The 26,923-nt window shown below is 41.2% G+C and overlaps 1 protein-coding gene across 1 annotated transcript in view; it reads left to right on the top strand.

Moving 5' to 3' along the window:
• The window catches only part of LOC134227533 (dihydrolipoyllysine-residue succinyltransferase component of 2-oxoglutarate dehydrogenase complex, mitochondrial), a 30,538-nt gene extending 3,819 nt beyond the window's left edge, over positions 1 to 26,719 (top strand). Inside the window, exons 4-7 of the mRNA XM_062709099.1 lie at positions 23,909 to 24,601; positions 25,340 to 25,484; positions 25,552 to 25,857; positions 25,918 to 26,719. Of these exons, the coding sequence (XP_062565083.1) occupies positions 23,909 to 24,601; positions 25,340 to 25,484; positions 25,552 to 25,857; positions 25,918 to 26,052 (1,279 nt within the window). The 3' untranslated portion in view covers positions 26,053 to 26,719. The remainder of the gene's footprint in view (positions 1 to 23,908; positions 24,602 to 25,339; positions 25,485 to 25,551; positions 25,858 to 25,917) is intronic.
• The last annotated feature ends 204 nt before the right edge of the window (positions 26,720 to 26,923 follow it).

Below are 26,923 nucleotides of genomic sequence, written 5' to 3'. Positions count from 1 at the left end.
TTCTCAAACAGGAACTTAAAGGGCTGTTATACCCATAATTTGTCAAGTGCAACAATTTTTTACATCAATAGAAAACACAAAAATTAATTCTCGATTTTATGCAGATTAATAAGTGCTTTCGCAAAAATTTGTTCAAACATAAAAATGTGATTTTTACAATGTTCATTTCATTTATTTAGTCTACATCTAAACAGATAACACTGAATCAACAATTTGACGCCACAATGCACGGTTCGAGGCCGCATCTCTCCATCCTCGAATACGCCCCACGCTCGGCAAGTCGTTTTGCACCTGGTCTGCCCATCTCGCTCGCTGCGCTCCACGCCGTCTCGTACCTGCCGGATCGGAAGCGAACACCATCTTTGCAGGGTTGCTGTCCGGCATTCTTGTAACATGTCCTGCCCATCGTACCCTTCCGGCTTTAGCTACCCTCTGGATACTGGGTTCGCGTAGAGTTGGGCGAGCTCGTGGTTCATTCTTCGCCGCCATACACCGTCTACTTGCACACCGCCAAAGATGGTCCTAAGCACCCGTCTCTCGAATACTCCGAGTGCTTGCAAGTCCTCCTCGAGCATTGTCCATGTTTCATGTCCGTAGAGAACAACCGGTCTTATTAACGTCTTGTACATGACACATTTGGTGCGGTGGCGAATCTTTTTTGACTGCAGTTTCTTCTGGAGCCCGTAGAAGGCCCGACTTCCACAGATGATGCGTCTTCGTATTTCACGACTAATATTGTTATCAGCCGTTAGCAAGGATCCGAGATAGACGAAATCCTCGACCACCTCGAAGGCATCCCCGTCTATCGTAACACTGCTTCCCAGGCGGGTCATGTCGCGCTCGGTTCTGCCCACAATCATGTACTTTGCAAATGTTCGGCCGACAATGTCCATGTCATCCGCGAAACAAATCAATTGACTGGTTCTGTTGAAAAATGTACCCCGGCTGTTACACCCGGCTCTCCGCATGACACATTCTAGCGCAATATTGAATAACAGGCACGAAAGTCCATCACCTTGTCTTAGTCCCGGGCGTGATTCGAATGAACTGGAGTGTTCGCCCAAAATCTTCACACAGTTTTGCACACCATCCACCGTTGCTTTGATCAGTCTGGTAAGCTTCCCAGGGAAGCTGTTCTCGTCCATAATTTTTCATAGCTCTACGCGGTCTATACTGTCGTATGTCGCCTTGAAATCAACGAACAGATGATGCGTTGGGACCTGGTATTTACGGCATTTTTGAACGATTTGCCGCACAGTAAAGATCTAGTCCGTTGTCGAGCGGCCGTCAACGAAGCCGGCTTGATAACTTCCCACGAACTCATTCACTAATGGTGACAGACGACGGAAGATGATCTGGGATATCACTTTGTAGGCGGTGTCGGATCCACGAAATAATAAGAACTCAAATCATATTATTCAACTCGCACTTTATTCCGTACTAGCGCCTACGATGCTGTCGCAGTCGACTCTCGATTCCAACTAACCTACTTGGCATGAATTGTTGCCAGTCTTCTTTATTTATCGTTCTACATTAATGTTGTTTCTTAAAGGGCCTAGTTGTCCCCGACATCCCCCCTATTCTTTCAAGTCCCAAACTGCATCCGTGTGATACTCATTTAGATATGTCGGCCTCCTCTGCGTCCTTGTTGGTCGGGTATTGTTGCCAGTAGACTTGATGTCAATAGCCGCATCTTGGCTGAAAGCGTTTGTATTTTTCTCTGTCAACAGTTCCGCTGGACAACTTTTGGATGACGTGTTCTCTAGCAAACGTTTCAGGTGTGCAACATTTCGGTGTACTACGCGATTCGATTTCAGCGACCGTAAGGTGGCATCTGAACCATCCAACCCTGTAATTTCGTATTCCTCCGAGGCAAACGTGGAAGATAGTTTGTTTTCCTTAACCATTCGTTTACAAACAACCACGTCTCCCACTCTTAATTCAGATGGTTTAGCTTGACGACGTGTATTCGCATACTCCGCATCTTTGAGCTTTCTTTCCCAGTCTCGATCTCTAATCGCTTCTTGCTCTGTTCGTAGTGTAGCATCGTTGAATGTTGGAAGTTTGTCTCGCATTGTCCGTCCGAACATAAGCGTTGATGGCGACACTCATGTTGACGTATGAGGGTGGAATTGTACATCAACAAAATCGTTCTTAAGTCCCAAATCCAATCCGGGCTTGCAGTTTCTTGACTTATTTTGAGATGCGTAAGTATAGTTTGATTTGCCCTTTCAACCTCGCCGTTTGCTTGCGGCCAATAAGGTGTCGTCTTCAACAACGAAATGCCGTACTCTGCACAAAATGACGTGAACTCATCACTGGTAAACTGTGGCCCATTGTCGGATCTGATGCTTTCGGGCACCCCGAATCTACTGAATGTCTCATGTAAGACCTGAATAGTACGCTTGGCTGTTATTGTTCTCATGACAATTGCCTCTGTAAATCTACTATAATAGTCGACTATCACAAACAATGAATGACCGGAAGGTAGGGGCCCCATGAAATCGACAGCTATATCTGCCCAAGGCTTTTCCGGCATTTTTACACGTTTCAAGGGCTCCGGTGCTCCGAGGCAGGACACCAATGTGCATTCCTTGCATCGCTTCACGTAAGACTCGACCTGTTTGTCCATTTGCGGCCACCAAACCTTCTGTCGCAATCGTCGTTTCATCGCTGCCATTCCTGGGTGTGCCTCATGCGCCAAAGTAATAACACGATCTTGTAGCCGTATAGGGATGACTAGTCGATTACTCCTCAAGAGCACTCCGTCGACGGCGCATAACTCATTCATATAAGGCTTGATCTCCTTCGGGATGAGATCTCGATTTCCATCTTGTAATGCCTCCAGAACTTTTGAACGGTTTCGTCGTCTTTCGACTCCTTAGTGACTTGTTCAAGCGTTACTGCAATTGGAACTCCCTCTGAAACAATGTTCCTAATGTACCCTTCGGTCGTATCATCAAACGTGGTATTCTCTTGTGCGCACAATCTTGATAGCGCGTCGGCTATATTGTCGGTTCCTGGAATGTGCTCTACTTTGAATGTATATGCTTGAATTCTGAGAACCCAACGCTCAATTCGGGCACAAGGTTTTGATCTAGGGCTGAATAGAAATTTCAAGGCTTTGCAGTCCGTCAATAACGTGAACTTTATGCCTAAAAGGTACAATCGAAATTTTTCTACTCCCCAGACTAACGATAATGCTTCGCGTTCTGTTTGGAAGTATTTTTTCTCTAATTCGGTCAGCGCTTTACTGGCATAGGCAATAACCCTGTGTCTTCCTTGGGAGTCTACTTGTGAAAGCACTGCTCCGAGTCCAGATGGACTAGCATCGGTAATTAGTCTAGTTTCGTCCTTCGGATTGAAAAATCCCAAATGATGAATTTGACTAATTTCATCTTTAATCTTCTGGAAAGCAGAGGATTGTTCAAGAGTCCACTCAAAGTTCCCTTTAGAGCGAAGTAGCTTCCTTAGCGGTTCTGTTAAAGAGGCTAGATTTGGAACAAATCTTCCGACGTAACAAACCAACCCAAGAAAGCTTCTTAGCTCGGATAAATTGTTTGGCTGCCGAAAATTTTGTATTGCTGCTATTCTACTTTCAGTTGGTTTTACACCTTGCGTGGACAGCTCATGACCGAGGAATTCCAAGCAATCAACGTTGTATAAGCATTTCTCTTCATTGAGTAGGATCCCGTATTCTGAAAATCTCTCAAGTAGGGCAGCCAGTCGTCGGTCATGCTCTTCATTCGTGCTGCCGTGAACAATTGCGGCGTCCAGATATACTATTACCCCATCTAAACCCGCAACAACAGACTCCATCACCATCTGAAAGAGCTCTGGTGCACAACTTACTCCGAACATAAGCCGCTTATACCTAGATAAATAATACTGGTTAGGTGAATAGGTATATAAAGAACAAAAGATTTTTTTCTGACAGTCTATAACCGTTTGTGTGTTTCTTTTATTTAGTCAATATGTCTACCTGAAAAGTCCCTTCTTGGTAATAAACGTGGTGATTGGTCTTGAGCGCTCCGATATTTCGACCTGATGATAGGCGTCTTTGATGTCAATTTTTGAAAATCGTACGGCCCCGCACACAGATCCAAGCAGCTCGTCCACAAGGGGTAATGGGTGTGACTCGCGCAGCACAGCTTGGTTGGCTCTGCGCATGTCAATGCACAAACGAATTTCACCAGAGTCCTTCATCACTGGCACAACAGGTGATACCCAAGCGGATGGGCCTGGTGCCGGCTCAATGATGTCCATTTCCAATAGGGAACGCAGCTTTTCCTCTATTTTTGATTCCCAAGCAATCGGAGGCCTTCTGTACGATTGTTGTACTGGTTGGATGTTGTTATCGATTGGTATCTCGATAACCACCCCTCGGATTTTAGGGAATGGCGATGTTGCGATTGATTCGACTGTATCCACATTGTATCCAACTTTCAGTACATTCAGGGATTTCGCTGTGTGGTCTCCAAGTAAACAGCGTTGGCCATCTTCGACCACATAGAACTTGGCAATCGTCTTATTCTGACCTGCTTCTATCTCCGCATTGAATGTTCCGGTAATTTTCATGGGTTGCTTACTGGCATAACCAACGAGTGATCTGTCTGCTTTTGCAGTCATGTCTATTACATTTACCTTAGCTTCTTTCAATTGTTCCCATATGGTTTGAGTGATAATGTTCGCGTCCGAACCTGAGTCGATGGTCATGGGTACCTGAACTCCTCCAATTTTGAATGTAAAGACATTTCCTCCCATAGCGTAGAAAACATAATCCTTCGATTGACCTTTCTCAATTTCCTCAGATACCGCACGGACCTTCTTCGCCTTAGGACATGAAGCGGGAACGTCCAATCGACGCTTCAAACCCCCGTTGCTGTAACAACGTTTCGCCCAGTGCCCAATCTTCCCACAAGCAGCACACTTTGTCTGTTTAGCAGGGCATTCATTGCTTCCATGGGTATGCCCTCGACGTCCACAACCATAACAGATGAATCGATTGTTAGGCTGATGTCTGGGTTGATAGCCAGATTGGCGCTTGAATGATTGCGCTGTGTTTCGGAAAGATCGATTTGATACCGTATACACATTCTGTTCCTGACGCTCAATAGGCCGGCTCAATTTCTTCGATTGGTGGTATGACTCTGCCATGCTTGTACCCAAAGAGATCACTTCGTCCAATGTGCGATCCTTCTGTAACAATTTTGTGCGTAACTCTTCAGAAATACATCCCTGGGCAATCCTGTCGGCTTTGAGCTCATCCACCACGACCGGATCGTAATTACATCTCGCAATCTGTTTTCGCAACCGCATGATAAAATCCGTGAATCTTTCACCAGATTGTTGCGTAATCTGATGAAACAGGTGTCGTTCATACGTCTTACGGCGGAAAGGCTCAAAGTATTCGTCAAGGCACCTTATGGCCACGTCGTAGTAAGGCGGGTCGATTGCAACGTGGGGTACTTGATCTATTCCTGGTAGGTGCCGAATCAATCCTTGCAGACCTGGTCCACCGAGATAGGCCAGCTGCGCTCGTTTATCTGATTGTTTCTCTATGCCTTGGGCTACGAAAACGGCTCTAAATCCAGTTTCCAAACTTCCCACTCGGTTGGCAACTGGCTGGTGTCAGTAGTGACATCGAAAGGCTTAATCCTGCTTTGCAAAGCCATCCTGTGAAATTTATTATTTTTGTTTATCTCAACTCAAAGTATTATAATTCATCAACCTCTCAAATATTGTTTTGATGTGCATTACTCAAAGATATCCTTTAAAATTAATTACAATTTCATATTTTTCATAGATTTATTTATTTATACATGGCAGTTCATTCATATTGATATGTAGAATAATTGTATTGAACTTACCCTTGAAAATCATGCAAATGCTCAAAAAAATCATTTGTGATACATTTGTACTGATGTACCTGCACCAACAACATCTATTGGAAATGTTCCAACTAGTCGATGCCAGTTTTATATACTTACTTTACCGTGTTTACGTTTTAATAATACGCATTTTTATCCTAAGGGTACATAGCCCCTATTTTGTGAGTACATAACTACCTAATGGCTCACGGGTACACAACCTCTCAACATTTCACACTTGGTACATAACCATGTTTATGGTTGGCTTACGCTCTTAGTTACTCCAGATACATAATCTCACTACTATATCTTTGTTCCACTTTTTCAATTTGGTAACATAACCTCATTTTCTTTCTTTTAATCCACAATCCATTAGCATTTTTTTGTTCGGGTACATAACCTCTTTTTTTCATGTACATATACACATTTTCATTTTACATTTGGAACACGATCTTATTCGTTCTCTAACCTCAACCCATTTTGCTTCTGGTACTACATGGTATCACGTTTTTTTCTATATGGTAACATAACCTCATTTGTTTTCGTTTGGTACACAACCATCAACATTTTTTCGCTTGGGTACATTATCCCATTCTCTTTTGTTCGAAACACAAACACTTCAGTATATATATACATATATATACATTTTGACTTTCACCTATCCCCATCACATCTCTCTCTATTTCGCTCCTCTGTTTCAACATCGCAACACATTGTCTATCGCTGAACCTTCATTTTGTCAATTGGTACACAACCAATACTAGTACAATACTTTTGACGGCTTTGGGCACAAGACCATTCCACTGTATATAACCCGTATTCCTTTTCAATTTTGTAATGGTACATAACCTTACTTTTATTCCTCGATTCACTTGCTCATTTGGTACAAAACCCATATCTCTTGCGTTTCAACAGGAGTACACAACTACCGAAACATACTTTTTTCTTCATGAATTCTTGGCTGAATTCATTTTTTTTCTCGAAACACTACTACCAACACCATACATGCATTCCATATTCCAACTATTTTTGTACTTCACCTCCATTTTGTTTTCTTGATTATTTGAATATACTTCATTTCAACGTTGAGAATGCACATCAATAATATTTGTTATAGGAATATTTTTGTTCTCTTTTATTTCACTTACGTTCGCACTTCACGCCGTTCACCTTTGCTCCCAGATAAAATTTTCTTCCGCAATGCCAAAATGGCGCTCACTTCCAACCCAATGAAAACTGAGTACCGTCGCTAAATATGCACTGACTTTTACGAAACCGAATTACTTTCGCGATGTTTTATCCCGTCGTCGCCAAATATGTCGGATCCACGAAATAATAAGAACTCAAATCATATTATTCAACTCGCACTTTATTCCGTACTAGCGCCTACGATGCTGTCGCAGTCGACTCTCGATTCCAACTAACCTACTTGGCATGAATTGTTGCCAGTCTTCTTTATTTATCGTTCTACATTAATGTTGTTTCTTAAAGGGCCTAGTTGTCCCGACAGGCGGCATTAAGGATGGTTGGTTGGTTTGGTTTGGTTCTTTATTATAGACCTTTTAACCGTATTGATTATTCGGGTCCGTTAAAAAGAAAGGAGGAATACAGAGTTAATAATTCATTTTATCATTGTCACTGCTTTCTTTGCTTGCTGCATTGGCTGTTTCTCGATTGGCTTCGTCATGGTGATCCAGAATTGCGTCCTAACTATAATGATAATGAGTGTGGTCCGTTGGTATGCTGGTGTAAACTTCTAGCGTTTGGGTAATGGTGATAATCTGGTCTTCATTCACGGTTGTTTATTTTGGTTCGTTGATGTGGATACAGCGGTTAGTATAGAGTTCTCTATAAAGCTGGTGTGGCAGGTTTGCTTAGAGCAATTTCAGCAATTTTGCATCTTTTAAGAAGTTGCTGTTTTTTTCTAACGTTCTGGCGTCGTCTCCTAGTAAAACGTGGAGTGAGGATCCAAGTTGGTGTTTTTGTCTTTCTTGTTCGTAGAGTCGGCAATCTATCAGAATGTGTTCAACTGTGATCCTGATGCCGCAAGAAGCACACATGGGTGGATCTTCTTTCTTTGCTAAGTGACCGTGCGTGAGTTTAGTGTGCCCAATTCTTAGCCTTGTGATTACTCTACCGATGAATCTGTCGCTATTGTAGGAAGAAGGCCATTCAAAAGGTATGTTTTTGATCTGCCTTAGTTTACTGGTGTTGTTGTGCCATGTATTGCACCATGCAGTTGTTATGCGTGCACTTGTTAGTCGTTTGAAATCTTCGAGTGGGGTTTTTATATCGATGGGAGTATTTCGAGATGCTCCTTGTTTGGCTAGCAGATCCGCTTTCTCATTTCCAGTTATATTTACTTGAGCTGGTACCCAGCATAGCGTTGTGCTTCCATGCTTTTCTTGTAACATATTTGTGATTTTAGCTATCCATGGATGATGCGTGTTCTTATTTGCTACGGCCTCTATAACACTTCTTGAATCGCTGAATATGACGTTCAGTCCTATATTGCAGTAATCTAAAGCTGTTATAATGGCAAATGCTTCCGCGATGAAAATTGATAGGTGTGAGGGTAGACATATGGATGTGTTTATGTTGTTGGAGTGAATTCCGCATCCGACGCCTTGTGTTGTTTTTGATCCATCTGTGTATATGTGGTTGTGGTGTTGATATTCAGTGTTACAGAGTTCCTTAAATTGAATTTGTTTAGCTTTCGGCGGGAGTTTGTCTGGAATACCTGTGTTAACTAATTTTGGCTGTTCTTTCCAGGCTAGTAGGTTTGAAGGATTTTCACTCTCAATTTCAATGTATGGTATGTAGTATTTGGTCATCATATTTCTTGTTTCTTCTACGATATGAAGCTCTGGAGTTAAAATTCCTCTGGCTAGCTGTCTTGTTGTATAGTTGATGATTTTTTCAGTCGTTATGAGATGCAGTGGGAGGAGACCACTTTCTGAAAGAATACTGTCTATAGGACTGGAGTGGAAGGCGCCGGTAGCAAGGCGAATTCCTTGGTGATATAGGGGTTCCAGGGTTCCATTTTGCATACGTTGTTTTTATTAGCACGCGTTGTTATAGTAGCTCCGTATAATAATTTTGGTAAAATAACCATTTGTAGAATATGTAGAAGGCATTTTCTATCAGCCCCGAAACTGGTATTGCTGAGACATCTCATTATATTAAGTCGTTTTTTGACCTCGTCTCGTGTCGTTTTAATGTGAAGATTATAGTTGAAATTTTTGTCGATCCAAACACCTAGTAACTTTTGATGATTAGTGAGTGGAATTTCTTCGTTATTCAGAGTTGGGCTGGGTTGATTGTTTACTTTCCTTCTTCTTCCCGTATGCATCACAGCTGATTTGGGGCTGATATTTCAAAACCAGTAGCGTCGATCCAGTTTTGTATGGAGTCTAGGATTTTTTGGACTTTTGCGCGAGTCCATTTGGCTGATTTAGAGATAACTGCTATTGTTATGTCGTCTGCGTACATTTTTATGAATGTATCCTTTGGTAGAAAGTCTCTTACGCTGTCAACGGCGAGTAGGAAAAAGGTTACGGCCAGTACTGATCCTTGTGGAACGCCGTTCATTTGAGTTTTGATATCTGATAGTTGATCTTTGTATCTCACTTGAAATTCTCTGCGTTCTAAAAAAAGTTTGCAGAATCTTGCCATATTACCGGATATCCCTGCTTTTGCTAGCTTTTGCAGGATTAGACGTCGCCAGGTTCTATCATATGCTTTGGATAAGTCCAAGAACATGATTTCTGCATGTTTTTTATTGTATATGCAATCTTTTCCGAAGTTATCGATGAGAGTGAGAACGTCTGTTGTCTGGTGTCCTTTTCGAAATCCATATTGTGAATTTCCAAATATTTTGATTGATTCTAGATGTTCCATTAGACGTTTGTTTACCATTAATGTAAAATGGCAATTGTTTTAACATTGCGTTGTGTATTTCGTCCGGGCCTGGTGAAGTACCTGTAAGTTTATCCAGCTGCACGAGAAGCTCATTCATCGAGTATGGTATGCATAGGCTTGAATTCTGGTTGCTTTTGAAGTGAATTGGATTTTCTCTTCTTTCTGTTTTTTCTGTATGAATTTTGCGGAGTATGTTTCATCGGAAGATTCTTTGTAAAAGTGGTCAACTATGTGGTTTGCGATGTCAAGCGGCTTCGAAAGAACTTTATTGTCCGCAGCAATAGCCCATGTTCTTGATGGTGAGCCTTTCTTGGATATTGATCGGATGCGGTTCCAAATCTCTGTGTGGTGTGTTTTCGTTGATCGACGAGGCAAATCTTTCCCAAGTTTTCCGTTTTTCATCTTTAATGATTTTTTTGCATTCATTTCTGGCCAGTATAAATTCGTCATGAATTAATTGGTATGTTGGATCATCTGGTTTAATTTTTTGCTTCTTCCTTAAGGCTTTTCTCCTCTTCTTAACCGCGTCTGCAACGGTTGAGTTCCACCAGGGTACTGACTTTGGGTGGGCCTTCGTAGAAGATTTGGGTATAGATTTAGAGGCTGCTGTTTGTATCGCTTCTGTTATTTGTTCTATAGAGTAGTTTGTGTTTGGAAGAATGAGTTTCTCAATTTCAGCTTCATAAGTGCTCCAGTCAGCATTTTCAATTTTCCATCTAGCTGTGCGATTTCTGGTTTGTTTTTCGGTACCTATGATGATTGGAAAATGATCACTACCGTGCAGGTCGTTTGCTGTTGTCCAATTTAGTTTGTCGGCTATTTCGGTGGAGCAAATGGTAAGATCAATGCACGAAGTTGGGTTCGTGTTATTGTTATAGTTTGCTGAATGTATGAAAGTAGGGGTTTCATCATTCAAGATTGTTAGATTTCGATCGTTTACTGTTTACTGATTCGACAATTTTTCCTCTGGCATCATCTTTTCCTGATCCCCATCGATTGTGGTGGGCATTGAAGTCACCAGATAGTATGAATGGTTTAGGTAGTGTGTCCAAAATAGTTTCCAATTCCTTTTTGTTGATTTGCTGGCTAGGTGAAAGATATATGCTACATACAGTCATCTTTCGCGGTATATTGACCTCCACTGCTACCGCTTCAAGAGTTGTGTTTAGTTGCACTGTTTTGTAATATTGATCCCTGACTTGACTGCAATAGCTACTCCGCCTTGACCGGACGGTCGGTGGCGGTATATTATTTTATACCCAGTGAGGTGTATGTTTCGTGCTTGTTCTCGAATGTGCCTATGTTTCTGAGATTCCTTTTTCTGCTTTTGTGAGTACTCTGTTTCAACTTGCTTCAACAGCGATTCGTATTCTTGCTCGGCCCGTTTCCGAGCTGCTTTCTCTTCAGTGTAAAGCTTGTAACATTTCTCAAATTTTAGTTCCAGAGCATGACATTTTTCGTGTATTTTTTTTTGTTTCGTCCTCCCTTAATTTTTCTCTTTTAATGCTGTCTTCTAGTGTATCTGCCAGGTTTTTGATTCGATCATCTCGCATTTTGGTGTCTTGCTGGTGTTTTTCTTCTAGGCTTTTCGTTATGGCTTCAACAAAGTTCTGTTTTTTATTGTCAATGACAATTTTCCGTGCTTCTTCGAACGAAATTTTCCGGTCTACTTTAACTTTGATTATGTTCGTTTCGTCGATCCATTGAGGGCATTTATTGCTTGTTGAGCAATGGTCGCTCGTATTGCAGTTGACACATTTTTCTGTTTTTTCGCAATTGTTGTGGTATGCCTTGCCGCACCTGAAACAGATTTGTTCGGCGGTACATGAAACGGCAATGTGACCGAATTTCAAGCACTTAAAACATCTTCGCGGTCGGGGATAATACGGCCTCGTAGGAACATTCATATACGCAATTTTGATACTTTCCGGCTCATTGGGACTGTTGATTGTCAACAATAGCGCGGCGGTTTTTCTCAAATCTCCGTTAACTTTTTTCATAAGCCGACGTATACCAATTACTCCCTGTGATTTGAGTTCTTCTTCGATTACTGTTTCTTCTTCATCAATAACTTCACGGCACGAAACGATTACGCGACACTTATTCAGGGAGAGATGTTCTGTCACAGCAACGGGTGTATTGTCACCGAGCTTGGTAAGCTTCACCAAGTTTTTCGCTTGTTTCTCATTTTTTGTGTGTACAATGACCTTTCCGTCGCGGTTTTTTTTTTATTTTTTCCACTTCACCACAGTAACTAGACACTGTTTTTTCAATTAAGAATGCGGAAACCTCTTCCAGGTTTTTCGATTCTGATGCACTTGCTATCACTAGAAATTTCCCATTTGTCGGAGGTTGGTGCCCCCAACGAGGGAAGCTGTTTATGCCGCCTGTCGGCGGCATTTTCTTAGTTTACACTAGTTCAAGTATAATATTTAGATAAACTTCTTCTTAGTATCGTAAATTTGACACAATTGAACGCACTTGTTTTGTGTAGATTTTTGCTGAATGGATACGGTTACGGTTTGTGTCACTGCACTTGAAATACGAAACCGATTGCAATAATTGAACAGCGATTCGCGAAAACGTCTTACCTCGGCAGGTGATCGAACGGTTCTCGATTAAGGATGGTGATCGCTCGAAAGTTCTCACACTCCAGCTTGTCGCCTTTCTTGTAGATGCGGCATATAACCCCTTCCTTCCACTCCTCCGGTAGCTGTTCAGTTTCCCAGATTCTGACTATCAATTTGTGCAGGCAAGTGGCTAGCTTTTCCGGGCCCATCTTGATGAGCTCAGCTCCGATACCATCCTTACCAGCTGCTTTATTGGTCTTTAGCTGTTGGATGGCATTCTTAACTTCCCTCAAGGTGGGGGCTGGTTGGATTCCATTGTCCGCTGAACTGACGTAGTCATTTCCTCCGCTGCCTTGACTTTCACTGCCTGTACTCTCAGCGCCATTCAGATGTTCCCCGTAGTGCTGCTTCCAGAGCCCTCCTTAGCCGTGCGGTAAGACGCGCGGCTACAAAGCAAGACCGCAGAATGCTGAGGGTGGCTGGGTTCGATTCCCGGTGCCGGTCTAGGCAATTTTCGGATTGGAAATTGTCTCGACTTCCCTAGGTATAAAAGTATCATCGTGTTAGCCTCATGATATATGAATCCAAATGGTAACCTGGCTTAGAAACCTCGCAGTTAATAACTGTGGAAGTGCTTAATGAACGAGGTGCGAGGTGGCTCTGTCCCAGTGTGGGATGTAATGCCAATAAGAAGAAGAAGAAGAAGTGCTGCTTCCACCTTTCGATCACCGCACGTTCTTCCGTCAAGATGCTCCCATCCGTATCCTGGCACATTTCGGCTCGCGGCACGAAACCTTTGCGGGATGCGTTGAGCTTCTGGTAGAACTTGCGTGTTTCTTGAGAACGGCACAGCTGTCTGACGGCATCTCCTCGCACTCCGCTTCTTCCAGGCGGCGTTTCTTCTCCTGAAAAAGGCGGGTCTGCTGTCTCCGCTTCCGTCTATAACGTTCCACGTTCTGCCGGGTACCTTGCTGCAGCGCGACCGCCCGCGCTGCGTCCTTCTCCTCCAGAATCTGTCTGCACTCTTCGTCGAACCAATAGTTCCGTCGACTTCGACCCATATACCCGACGTTGTTCTCCGCTGCGTCGTTAATGGCTGCTTTGACTGTATTCCAGCAGTCCTCAAGAGGGGCCCCATCGAGCTCACCCTCTTCCGGCAACGCTGCCTCGAGATGCTGCGCGTATGCAGTGGCGACATCGACGACCGCGGCGGTCGTCGGTACCGAACATTGTTGATGACGGATAGTTTTGGGCGCAGTTTAACCATCACCAGATAGTGGTCAGAGTCGATGTTAGCGCCACGATATGCCCTGACGTCGATAATGTCGGAGAAGTGCCGTCCATCAATCAGAACGTGGTCGATTTGTGATTCTGTCTGCAGTGGTGATCTCCAGGTGTACCGATACGGGAGGCTGTGTTGGAAGTAGGTGCTACGAATGGCCATATTCTTGGAGGCGGCAAAATCAATTAGTCATAGGCCGTTTTCGTTCGTCAGCCGGTGAGCGCTGAACTTTCCAGGAGTCGGTCTAAACTCCTCCTCTTGGCCAACCTGAGCGTTCAAATCTCCTATGATGATTTTGACGTCGTGGCTTGGGCAGCTGTCGTACTCACGTTCCAGCTGCGCGTAGAATGCGTCCTTATCATCATCAGTGCTTACGGAGTGTGGGCTATGGACGTTGATTATGCTGAAGTTGAATAACCGACCTTTGATCCTCAACCTGCACATTCTTTCATTGATCGGCCACCACCCGATCACGCGCCTTTGCATATCGCCCATCACTATGAAAGCTGTTCCCAGCTCGTGTGTGTTGCCGCAGCTCTGGTAGATGGTATGATTACCTCTAAACGTTCGCACCATTGATCCCTTCCAACTAACCTCCTGCAGCGCTACGATGCCGAATCCACATTCCTTGAGCACATCGGCGAGTATGCGTGTGCTCCCGATGAAGTTGAGAGATTTGCAGTTCCACGAACCGAGTTTCCAATCGCTAGTCCCTTTTCGTCGCAGTGGTCTTCGCCGATCGTTCCGGTCCGTACTCTCTTGTTGATTGTTCGTTGCTTATGGTTTTTTAAAGGCTGGCTTGCAGGGCCTGACACCAAACCCCCTAAATTTCCGGAAGACCATTCCTCCTTATTTCCGGTGGACCATGGTGCACAGTTTCACTTAGAGTCCCTCGCTGGCACTCGGACGATGATCAGCCGCCCCTAACAACAGAACAGACGCTGTTGTGAGCCGATCCTGACATGGAGAACAGACGCTCAATAAGATTTGCACCTCCGGAGAGGAGCAGACCTCACCCTTCCCTGTCAGCATACGGCTATAGTTCCCACCCGTTGGTTACCCGATCTTCCCTAAGGTTGCTCGTATCCCGGCCAGCACCGCGGGGAGGTAGGGATAGGAGTTGCTGGGTAAGAGGCTAAGGACCGCGAGATGGGGTCTATTTTATTCCTTCAGGTACGCGAAGTATCAATGGTACGCTTTACCCAGCATTTGCCGTGCCGACAGCTACTGGATACAGAAATTGATTTTACACCATAATCGCAATTTGAAATATGCCTAATATTGAACAACTCGACATAATCAGAATGCATTCGATTGATTTTAATATTGTTGATTCAAACCTTCTAAAATAAGGCGAAATATTTTTTTTTTTACATTTTTGTTCAATTTCAAATTTTGTACAAAGTTTACAACATGAAGATCTGATATTCCATACAGGTAAAGGACTTTTCAATAGCTTTTTTTTTGTTCTACGTAAGATAATGGAGGGATCTCTGCAAGTGCCGATTTAAGATGTGTCCGGTATTGGGAGGTGTCCGGCGCTCCTATACTAATGACATTCTTTCCTTCAAGATACAATAATGAAACATTTATTCTCTTCCCGTATAGAAGTAATAACAAATATAATGAAAAACTTTTAGCAAGAAATGACTCTCGAACAACATTCGAAAGCTATACTGCCGTTCTACGCATAATTGTCCCATGTTACCTTTGATGAAAAAATCCAAACTCGAGTCAATTTGTCCCACCAATTAAAGAATCGATTCGATCTTGAAATTTAACAAATATTTTTGGGATGTTATGAGCGTAGGCAACACTTTTCCAGGACATAAAACGAATCCATACTTATTTAAATGGTTTTCGGCTCTATTATCATCAGACAACAACTTCATTTTTTCAGTGGGACAAATTGACTCGAGTTTGAAATTTTTCATCAAGGGTAACATGGGACAATTATGCGTAGAAGGGCAGTATAAAGGTGACGAGAATTCCTGAATGCATACTAAAGGCAATTTTTGAAGCTATTTTCAAAGAAATTTCCAAAGGTATTTTCGAAGAAAGAAATTCTAAAGGGGTTTTGAATGAATTCCCGAGGTTCCCGAAAAAAATCACAAGGAATGAATAATGTTGTAAAGAAATCCTGAGGGAAATGGCCAAAAATTTCTTCCTGGAGTTATCAAACATACTGGAATTTTCTAAGGTAGTTCTGAAGGAATTCATATGGAGATTTCAGGATTGTCAAGGAGCTTGCTAAGTAATTTCTAAAAAAAGAAGAAATTCCTAAAAGAATCTTCCGAAGCAATTCCCAAATTAATTTCAGAAAAACAATTATTAGCAAATTTTCAATGCCTAAAGAAATTTCCAAAGGAATCCGTTTATGAATTTCAGAAGGATTGTTTGGAGAATTTTTGGAGGAATTCTAAAATAATTTTCGAAGGAACTTCAAAAACATTCTCTGTAGATATTTCAAAAGAAATTTGTGAAGGATCTTTGGAAGGTATATCCGAAGTGAATTACTGAAAAAATTGTAGAGGATTCTACAAAGTAATTGCTGAAGGAATTCCAAAGAAATTTAATAAAAAAATCCTGGAGGAAGTTTTTACTTAAAGGATTCCTGAAGGAAGTTCTGGAACAAGAGATGAGCCAGCCTAGGGCTGAAAATCTCTTTAATAAAGATAAAAAAAAAGTTCTGGAATATATCTTAGAAACCCTTCGAATTTTTGGAGAAATATCTTGAAAATTTCAACATTTATTTAATTTCTAGATTTATACCCATAAAAAATTAAGGAATTTCTGAACGACGTCTTGACGGAATGTCCAACGGAATTCTCGAGAAAATATAGAATTGTCGGAGTTGCTTAAAGTTGCTTAAAGTTGCCTTTTCTTCCTGAAGGAATATTTGGAGGAAATTCCGAAAGAATTTCCGAAAGACTTTCTGGAATTCGATTACGGAGGAGTTTTGTAGAACTCCTTGAGGCAATTTCCGAGGAAATTACCGGATGAAAATCCAAAGGAATTTCTGGAGGAAATTGCGAATAGATTACTGAAAAAACCCGAAGGAATTCCTGAAGAACTCTAGGAATTACTTCAGAAATACCAGTAGGCATTTCCTCTGAAAACTAGCAACCCTATAACCAGAGACCGGCGGAGTGAAAAACTGTCGATATGGCAACGTATGAAAATGCATGAAATCGTGAAAATAATACTGGCAACCCTTGAACTTTTGCTTGCTTCTTATGGGTGCAAAAGTAAACAAGTCGAAATGGAACCGCTTTTGACGGTTCGATTGGAAACAAGATGGCGTCTTCGCCGATCTCTTATTCTAGTATTTCTACTGAAAACGTATTAGGATTTTTTTCGTAAATGCCTTTGAGATTTTTTCTTGATTAATGACTTGTGAGGTAAGTCAGATTTTTTCGTTTATCGGAAAAGATGTTCAATTTTTATACACACAGTTAAGTTTGCCAATTAATTTTTTTTTTTTATGATAAATTGCGAAAAAAGATTCGGCTGTCGGAAGGACTTGAACCCACACTTTTCTATTGAGTACATGGATGTATTACCAATTATACAACAGCTGTCCTTGCGAGAAGCTGTTCCATAAACAGCTAATAACAATGGGATATCAGTCAATTCCCCGTATCCATCGAATCGACTTTGGTAACATAACATTTCACACCTTTTCTCTCTACCCATCAACAAGCCTTTGAGATTTCCTGTAGAAATTCCTTCAGATTTTTTATGGATTCCTCTAGGAAGAGGAAGGGAGGTCTTTTAGAAATACCTACAAAAACTCATTTAGCAGTTCTTTCTGGAATTATTTTCGAAAATCCTTTCAGATTCTTTTTAGAAAATGCCTTCAAAAATTCATTTGGAAATTCCTGCACCCTTCAAAACCCTTCATGAATTTCTTTAAAAACTCCTCCAAAAATTTGCTTGAGTACTCCAGATTGTTTTTCCTTAAATAATTTATAAATAACGTCCATTACTAATCAATTTTTTTGAAAAACTTACTAGAATAAACACTAAACAAAAAAATTCTACGAGACGAGCCAGCCTTGGGCTGAAATAAAGACATAAAAAAAACTAAACGAAGAAAAATCAGAATGTATTACTGAAAGATTTTCGGAAAGAATTCATGAAGGCATTTTTGAAGGAATTCCTGCAGAAAGTTCTGAAAGATTTTCTGGAGAATGTTTTCAAGGAATTGCTAGAAGAAGTTCTGAAGAATTCCTTTAGGAAAATTTTGAAGAAATTCCTTATGCTATATTTTGAAGAATTTATTTAAGGAATTCATGGAATAATTGCCAAAGAAATTCCAAAACGAGAAATTTCCGAAGGAGTTCTCATAGAAATTTCCAAAAGTATTGCTTTAAAAAATTAAGGATTTCCTAAGCAATTTTTGGAGAAACTCCTAACTCCTTAAGGAGTCTCCGAAGGAATTCCCAGCGGAATTTTCGTAGGAATTCCTGCAACCATTTTCATATACATTCCTTAAAAAAATCCGAAGGAAATTCGTAAAGGATTTTCTGAAGAAATCGTTAATGGAAATTCTGAAGAAATCGTTAGGAATTTCGTACGGAATTTTCGATGAAATACATAAAGAAATCACTTGTCATAAGACGAGTTAATACAATCCCATTGAATTCCAACACTTAATTGTATCTTGACAGATACGTATTTCGACCTCAAAAGTAAGGCCGTCTTCAGTGTCTCGTACTTGACTCGACTTACGAGACACTGAAGACGGCCTTACTTTTGAGGTCGAAATACGTATCTGTCAAGATACAATTAAGTGGTGGAATTCAATGGGATTGTATTAACTCGTCTTATGACAAGTGAAGACATTCCACTAAAAAGCTCAAAATAATTTTCTTATCATAAAGAAATTTCCAAAGAATGCCTGAAGTAATTCTCTAAATAATTTAAAGGAAACTTTTCGGAGGAATATCTGAAGGAATTTCCAACGAAATTTCTTCATTTATTTCCGAAGTAATTTCTGGAATATTTTCCGAAGCAATCCTTGGAGGAAATTCCGAAGGAAATCTTAAATGAATGTCGAAACGATACTTCTTAGAATATTTTTGAAGTATTTGAAGAAACATTTCCTGAAGCTTTTACTATAAAACATTAAACAATTTCAAAAAAATAAAATCAAATTAAAATTTCGTAATATTTGAAACTGCCTGACGATTCAATTAAATAATTTTACTAAATACTATGCGGCCAGGCGACATTTTCCCAGTTCTGGTTTACAGTGGCAGTTAATAAAAAAGAAGGGTTTTCAACTGATGCTCGCAATATACAAAGCGGTTTTCATATTCAAAAATTAATTTAAAACTTAAAATTTGTTATTCGGGACACAAAGAAAATATTATCAAGATAATGAATGTTCTACTAAACTGGATATTGGTGAGCTGCAATGATTTGCCTACAACAATGCCAGATCGTATATTGGGGAAATGCTTATCTAATCTTCCGGTCAATGTCATCGTATAGTGCATATACTCCTGTATATATACGATTATGATGCATCACCAATGCTGCGATGTGCACGTATTACCTGGCAATTTAACTGCATTGATTGTCTGCCTTTTCAGAATTCCCAGTAATATTCCGTTTAAATATCACAAATGATGGTTAATTGTTTGTGCCAAGGGAAAGAAAAGTGCAGTGGGTATCGGCCAAGTTCCCCCTGGCGGTGCTAAAATGATAAGCGGGAACAATACCTAATTCCATTTAAATCTTTTAGTATCATTAGTGATTAGCACGCGTTATTATTTTATGTGGGGGCACGCATGGAACATATTTTTCAACGCGGGTGTCAGGCGGCTGACCCATGCTCGACCAAAATAGTAAAATTTAGCTAGAATATTTTAATTTTGTTTGATTATTTTTATTTTATTTTTATTTTTGCCATCAAATGATTAGGAGCTTATTTTCAACATCACATAACGCAAGAGAGGGTAAAACTCTGCGTTGGATAGAAAAGTTTAGGATTCGGTGCAATGTTGCACTGTCGTGTAGAGGCATGGTTGTCTCGTGTCGTTTATGGCGATGTCGTTCCCGCATCTATGACGCCTTTGCTTGAACAAATCATTTTATGTAATGGCGGGACATGTTAATAATTCATTCTAGTTCCTAAATATTTTGGTAGATACTTCTGGAGACTGTCAAGGCGGTGGGAGGGACATTGCATACGAGTGGCAGAGGCGGCTGTGCTCTGGGCGGCAGCATGGTGAAAGCAGTTTCGGGATAGTTAGGATTCAGTTTTCATACTTAAGAGAATATCTAGAATAATGTTATATTTTGATGAGCCAACCTCTATTTTTAATCACGAGCTTTATTTAGTAGCATAGGTTATCAGTACTCGTAATATACTTAATTCGGTGGGCACGCTTGGAACACCTTTTTAACTCAAGTTCGAACAAAATTGTAAAACTTAATCGCTCTCTTTTCATTCAGTTTAATTATTTTAATCTTTCTGCGTCAAATGGTTAGGTATTTGCCCCCCCCCCCCTTCTGCTCCCTCCTTTTTTATTTTATGTTTCCAAACTTAAACCAACGTGATCACACTAATCCCAAACTGCACGTACCTCTATCATATCAATCTACATACGAATCTACATACAAGAAGCGACAATCACCAGAAAACGAATTTCAATCATTTCCCTTTTACCATAAGTATAAATCATCTAAGCTATAATAAACTCTATCGTAGCGATCCCGAACTGTCTAAACATCTAAACACTGTCTATTATGAACATAAACACAACCGTTTCTATCTCTACAAACATAATAAAAAGGTTCCATAGCAGTCGCTAGAGCCGGAAGCAGTCAACAAGCCGCTCCATACTCTCCTCCTCTATCTTCTATTATCTCACAATTTTACTACCCTGAAACTGAAACCCTTATGGGTCTGAAGCAGAGGACGGGACACTCGAGCCTACCAGTCAGTGGATGGAAAGGTCCGTTGTGATAAAGGGTCTATCACAAGCCTCGGATAACCTGGAATAAGTTTTCCACGAGTCGAGTTCACATTGATTTCATGAGTTCTATAAATTAATCGTCACGTTGAAAATTTAAGCCAGCAGTGTAAACGTATTGCCTAATGTCATACAACGTAGATTGGCCACGGCCCGGGGATACGTTGAGTATAACAAGAATATAACAAGAATAACAAGAACAATGCCAGATCGTATATTAATTGGGGAGGAGCTTTGGGCATGTATTCAGGCCCTCACAAAAGTATATGTACCACAACAAACATATTTTGCGAGTCACATACAAGTTTAGGTGCCCGACAGAATGATGCTTTGACTTAGACGATTCCAAAAACCAGTTAAAAATTTATGTATTATTTAATAAAGCCTATAAAGCCTCATTCAAACTCTCAATCTAATCAACCAACTAATTGATGAACCAAGATATTATATGTCCATCGACTTAAATACACCATCACTTTTGGTAGATTTGAAATTGAATTCTGACGAGTTCCACCTTAACATAATTTTTGAATTGTCATAAGACGAGTTCAGTACTATTTATTGCCTGTCATAAGACGAGTTTATACAATCCCATTGAATTCCACCACTTAATTGTATCTTGACAGATACGTATTTCGACCTCAAAAGTAAGGCCGTCTTCAGTGTCTCGTACTTGACTCGACTAAGTCGACTATGGTCGAAATACGTATCTGTCAAGATACAATTTAGTGGTGGAATTCAGTGGGATTGTATAAACTCGTCTTATGACAGGTGAAAACATTCCACTAAAAAGCTCAAAATAATTTTCTTATCACTATTTATTGCTTTATTGCTATTATTGGTTTAGAGATACGTATTTTGACCTCAACTGTTAGGCCATCTTCAATGTCTCGTTATCGATTCGACCAAAGTAAATTGATTTTTTTATTGCTATTGGTCATCGGCGTGGCAAAATTATGACCGGCGGCGCGCCGACCCAAAATCGTCGGCGGCGGCGGCGTGAGTAAAACCACCGGCGGCGGCGGCGCACAGGTCTAATCTTGATGCGCAATGCCACCCCTGATTAGACGTCAGCAATCTCCATAAAGAGACACAAATGAGGGGCCGACTGTTTACTTCGATGAAATTTAGGGGCAAGCCAGAGTAAACACGACGTGCGATGCGACGCGATGCGACAGTGCAATTTGACAGCCTGTTGATCCGTCTAAGACGTCTTAGACGGTTGAATACATTCCACTAAAAGAGCTAAATATATTTTTCTGAGCCTGTTGATAATGATTGTTATTCTTTTACGTGAGTGGCGTCGCGTCGCGTCACCTGGCTTGCATTTTACTTCCAGGGTGTAGAAGCCGTAAAAAGTGTAGACAACAACCTTCCGTGGACCATGTTTACGGTACTTGTCACTGAGTGGCAATACTCCATTGCACAGTGACGTCACGCACGACTTTTGACAGGTACTGGTCCTGTTGTTTACAGACGACTTTATTTTAATTTTCAGATACTTCTATCATTCTTTGGATTTTATGATCGATAATTACCTAAACTTATCGATAATTACCAATATTTCAATGCGGAATGTACGGAATGTCTTCAACATCGTGAAATATGCAGATTCAATTTGGATCAAAAAAATTCTAAGTCCGAAACGTAAACAACAGGACCAGTACCTGTCAAAATAGTGAGGTTAGGTTTGCCGCGCGCAATGACCTATACCGGCGTTTCTATCTGTTTTGTTATTGCGAGAAAAGAGAAAAATTCTAATTTTGCGGAGCAAAGAAGAAGAAGCAGACTGAGTGTCGGAAACTTCAAAATGGCATGCACTGTACGAAAAGTGTTGATATTTCTTGATATCAAGAAGATTCGAGAAATCTAAAATGTTTCAAAATCACATAAATATATGACAAAATGCCTTCAAAGTACCATAAAACTTGTTTAAAAAATATAGCGGCATGTAACACTCGTTTAAAGTTGCATATTCTCGTTGATTTTAATAATCAACATTCACACCGAAAAAATAAACCAAATTTTTTTACCGTGCAACAAGTGATTTGACGTTTGCGGAACAGCTTTCCGACAGTCGACCGTCGGACCCCGGTTCGAATTTTTCAATCTTCTCGCAATAAACCACCCCCCTGAAATGAGATGTAGTTCTTGAAGCCGTCTACCGATTGGGTGGCGCTAGTGTTGCCTTTCCCAATTTAAGCTCCGTTCATACCGCCGCGAGAGCATTGGCGATTGGCGCTTTGATGTTGCATGAAGAAGAAGAAGCAGAAAGATGATAATCAAAAATATTCGCACGGGAAAACATACGAAGAAATTTTTGAAACACTTCTTCAAAATTCTAGAAGCAAAAAAACGGCAAGCAGTACGGGGTTAGTCTTGTTTTCTACTGCACAATAAACACAATATCGAGTCAAGTATGAGACAATGAAGACGGCCTTACTGTTCAGGTCGAAATACGTATCTGTCAAAGGTACAATAAAGCAAGGATGTTATCGATCATTTAGTAATTCGCGTTCGATCATTTAGTAGTTTGTCAATAACTCATTCCAAAAGCTGAATTTCGAAATGTGTTGTATGGTGGACTTCTAGTGCGAAGGGTTTTCTACAACTCTGCCTAATGGTTCGTTGTTTGAATACCATTAGTAACGGAGTTATAGTTAAAGTTTCAGTAACTTAGTAACTTACAATCATTTAGTTTAAGTTACTGCAACTAGCGCTATAACTCCGTTATTAGTTGAATTCTAGCAACAAACCATTAGGCAGAGTTGTAGAAAATTCTTCGCACTAAAAGTCCACCATACACCACATTTCGACATTCAGCTTTTGGAATGAGTTATTGGCAAACTACTAAATGATCGAACGTGAATTACTAACTGATCGATAACATCTTTGCAATAAAGTAGTGGAATCAAATGGAATACTACAAACTCGTCTCATGTCAAGTACATACATTCCACTAAAAGCTTAAAATAATTTCTGTATCATGTCATCAAGCTCGTAATCAGTATATGCTATAAGCGCTTTAATTAGTAATTAGTAGATTAGTCGTAGGTACCTACTTGGGCTTTTTCCGTCATGCTCTGGGAATGCACTGAAATAGCATTACTAGTTCGAACACTAAATATAGAACTAGTGGTGGTGTCCGATCTACAAAGTTTCAAAATTCTTTGCGGTGAATTTGAAACATATTGAACAAGATATTTTCCTCACTTCCCCATATTAGGTATTCTTTCAAGCACGACTTTAAACATTGTTTTTCCTTATCTTCAATTTCAGTCCTACGGCCGCTTCCAACGCCTCCTCTCGATGGATGCAGACCGAACGCAGCATCTTTACCTCCTCAAGGTTACTTAACTCTGAGATCGTTAAGGTGCCCCCGTTTGCCGATTCCGTATCGGAAGGTGATGTCAAGTTCGAAAAAAAGGTCGGAGATGCCGTTGCCGCCGACGAAGTGGTCATGGAAATCGAAACGGACAAAACCACGGTGGGAGTGCCGTCACCAGGGCACGGTATTATCGAGGAAATCTACGTTTCCGACGGTGACACCGTCAAGGCCGGTCAGCAGTTGTTCAAGCTTAAAATTACCGGTGAAGCTCCGAAGGCCAGCGCACCTAAGGCTGAAGCACCGGCGCCCGCTGCAGCGGCTCCACCTCCACCGCCGCCACCACCGGTTGCAGCAGCCGCTGCACCACCACCACCGCCACCGGCTTCGGCAGCGGCGCCTCCTCCACCGCCCCCGAAACCGACCGGTCCTATCAGTAAAATGCCTGTTGCTGCCATTCGTCATGCGCAAGCAATCGACGCTGCCACTGTTAAACTGCCTCCTGCCGACTATAGTAAGGAGATCACTGGCACCAGAACCGAACAGCACGTCAAGATGACCCGAATGCGGCTGAAGATTGCTTCTCGACTGAAGGAGGCTCAAAACACCAACGCCATGCTGACTACATTCAACGAAATCGATATGAGGCATGTATTCACAATGAATGAATTATTGGCAGTGGCTGATTTTCTACCCGCCGCTGTCACATCCAGGCGCTATAGTATATGCGCAAAATAGCCAGCAAGAGTTAACCGCCAGAAATTTGTATGGCGAAAGTCATCTAACGCGGGTTTTCTCAACCTTTGGAACTTTTCACGAAAAACTATTTGGTACCGGTTATGCAGGAAGGTGTCCGCTACTACGCCTACCAAATATTTTTTCGATTAAGATGCTTATTTTTGAGATATTAAACATTAGATGCCTTTCGCCATACTGATTTTCGAAAGTTAACTCCTAGTGTGCCGCTGTAAGCACGCTCAAAGCAGGCGATTCATTATTGGCAGTGGCTGATTTTCTACCGCCGCTGGGACACCAGGCGCTATAGTATTTGCACAAAATAGCCAGCATGAGTTAACCGCCAGAAATTTGTATGGCGAAAGACATCTAACGCTGGTTTTCTCAAAATTAGAACTTTTCATGAAAAGCTATTTGGTACCGGTTATGTAGGATGATGTCCGCTACTACGCCTACCAAATATTTTTTCGATCAAGGTGCTTAATTCTGAGAAATCGAACCTTAGATGCCTTTCGCCATACTGATTTCAGAAAGTTAACTCCTAGTGTGCCGCTGTAAGCACGCTCAAAGCAGGCGATTCATTCACGAAGCAGTGTTATTAGGTTTTAGACAGGAGAGTACACTGACATGATCCATTTTAATAATTCCAGTTTCATCATGGACTTCCGCAAGCAAAATTTAGAGGCCTTCCAGAAGAAGTATGGCATGAAGCTGGGCTTCATGTCGGCCTTCTGCAAAGCAGCTGCTTATGCTTTGCAAGATCAGCCCGTGGTTAACGCAGTTATAGGAGAAAATGTGAGTTTTAGCTAAAAGCTTCCACGAAAAATAGTGCTCCATTAACGATTAACGTATTTCTCCACAGGAAATTATCTACCGTGACTACGTTGATATCTCGGTTGCGGTGGCCTCACCGAAAGGTTTAGTCGTACCGGTGCTAAGGAACGTCGAAGGAATGAACTTTGCCGACATTGAGCTGGCCATCGCCGGTCTGGCGGACAAGGCCAAGAAGGGCACACTAGCTGTGGAAGACATGGACGGTGGCACTTTCACCATATCTAATGGCGGAGTATTCGGATCCCTGCTCGGTACGCCCATTATCAACCCCCCGCAGAGTGCCATCTTGGGCATGCATGGAATTTTCGAACGTCCTATTGCCGTTAAAGGACAGGTAATTTCTCATAATACCTTCAAAAGATTTGTTTTTATTGTTTCGCGTTTCATTAAACAGGTTGTAGTGCGACCAATGATGTATGTTGCACTGACTTATGATCACCGATTGATTGACGGTCGTGAGGCTGTGACCTTCTTGCGCAAGGTCAAGGCTGCCGTGGAAGATCCCCGCATCATGCTAGCAGGATTGTAAAGTGAACACACCAACATGTTACACTTTAACAAGCAAAAAAGTCAGTCGCAAATAAGAACGATGTAACGTTATAAACGCATAGGGATCATAACGTGGTCATCCGAAAAATATTTTCAAAACATCAAACAGCAGAATAGTTCAAAATCGTTTTTGAGAAAACGAACTATTCGTGATTATAAGAATCTGATTAAAAACAAAACTTAAAGCAGTAGAACGGTCATTACGTAGGTTCGTATAACTACAAACACGCGGACTAAAAGTGGCCCCATTTTACACGCACCGCTCTTATACATCGTTATTGTTTTATAAGGAAAGTATTGCTATTTCATCCGCTATGGTAGTTTTCTCTTGAGATAGAACTCAAGTTGTTGATACATGCGATGTCCCGTGATCCGTCGTATGCAATAAACGCTAAATAAACCGATTGTTACAGAACACTTTTTTTTATTTCGCAACCACGAACATAACAAGGGTGCCAGACACTATCCCAACATCACCGGTTAGGCATAACATAAAATACCTAATGCAATTTACCATTATGCGCGAGCGCATTGTTACGAAACGAATTTGAGTGCAACAAGTAAAAAAAATGTTTAAACATTTCGAAACAGGAAGGAAGGGAACGGCAACAATTTCAGAGAAATAAAATAACGTGCTAACAACTCAAGCTTGCTGTAATAGTTCATTTTTTATTCGAACAAAATTCTTTAACAGGAACTGTTTTAGTTCTTTATCTCAAAGCTGCTTTATTCCTCGTGGTCGGGTAATCAATTGCGCATGCGAAACAAGTGACAAAAGAAAACCAACGTCAAAGTTTTGTTTTTGTCGGAGATAATAATGACAAAGATCCGACCATTTTGTCAGCAATCGT

Source organism: Armigeres subalbatus, chromosome 1, assembly GCF_024139115.2.
Source record: "Armigeres subalbatus isolate Guangzhou_Male chromosome 1, GZ_Asu_2, whole genome shotgun sequence".
Lineage (NCBI taxonomy): Eukaryota > Metazoa > Arthropoda > Insecta > Diptera > Culicidae > Armigeres > Armigeres subalbatus.
This window is presented reverse-complemented; position numbering and strand designations above follow the sequence as displayed.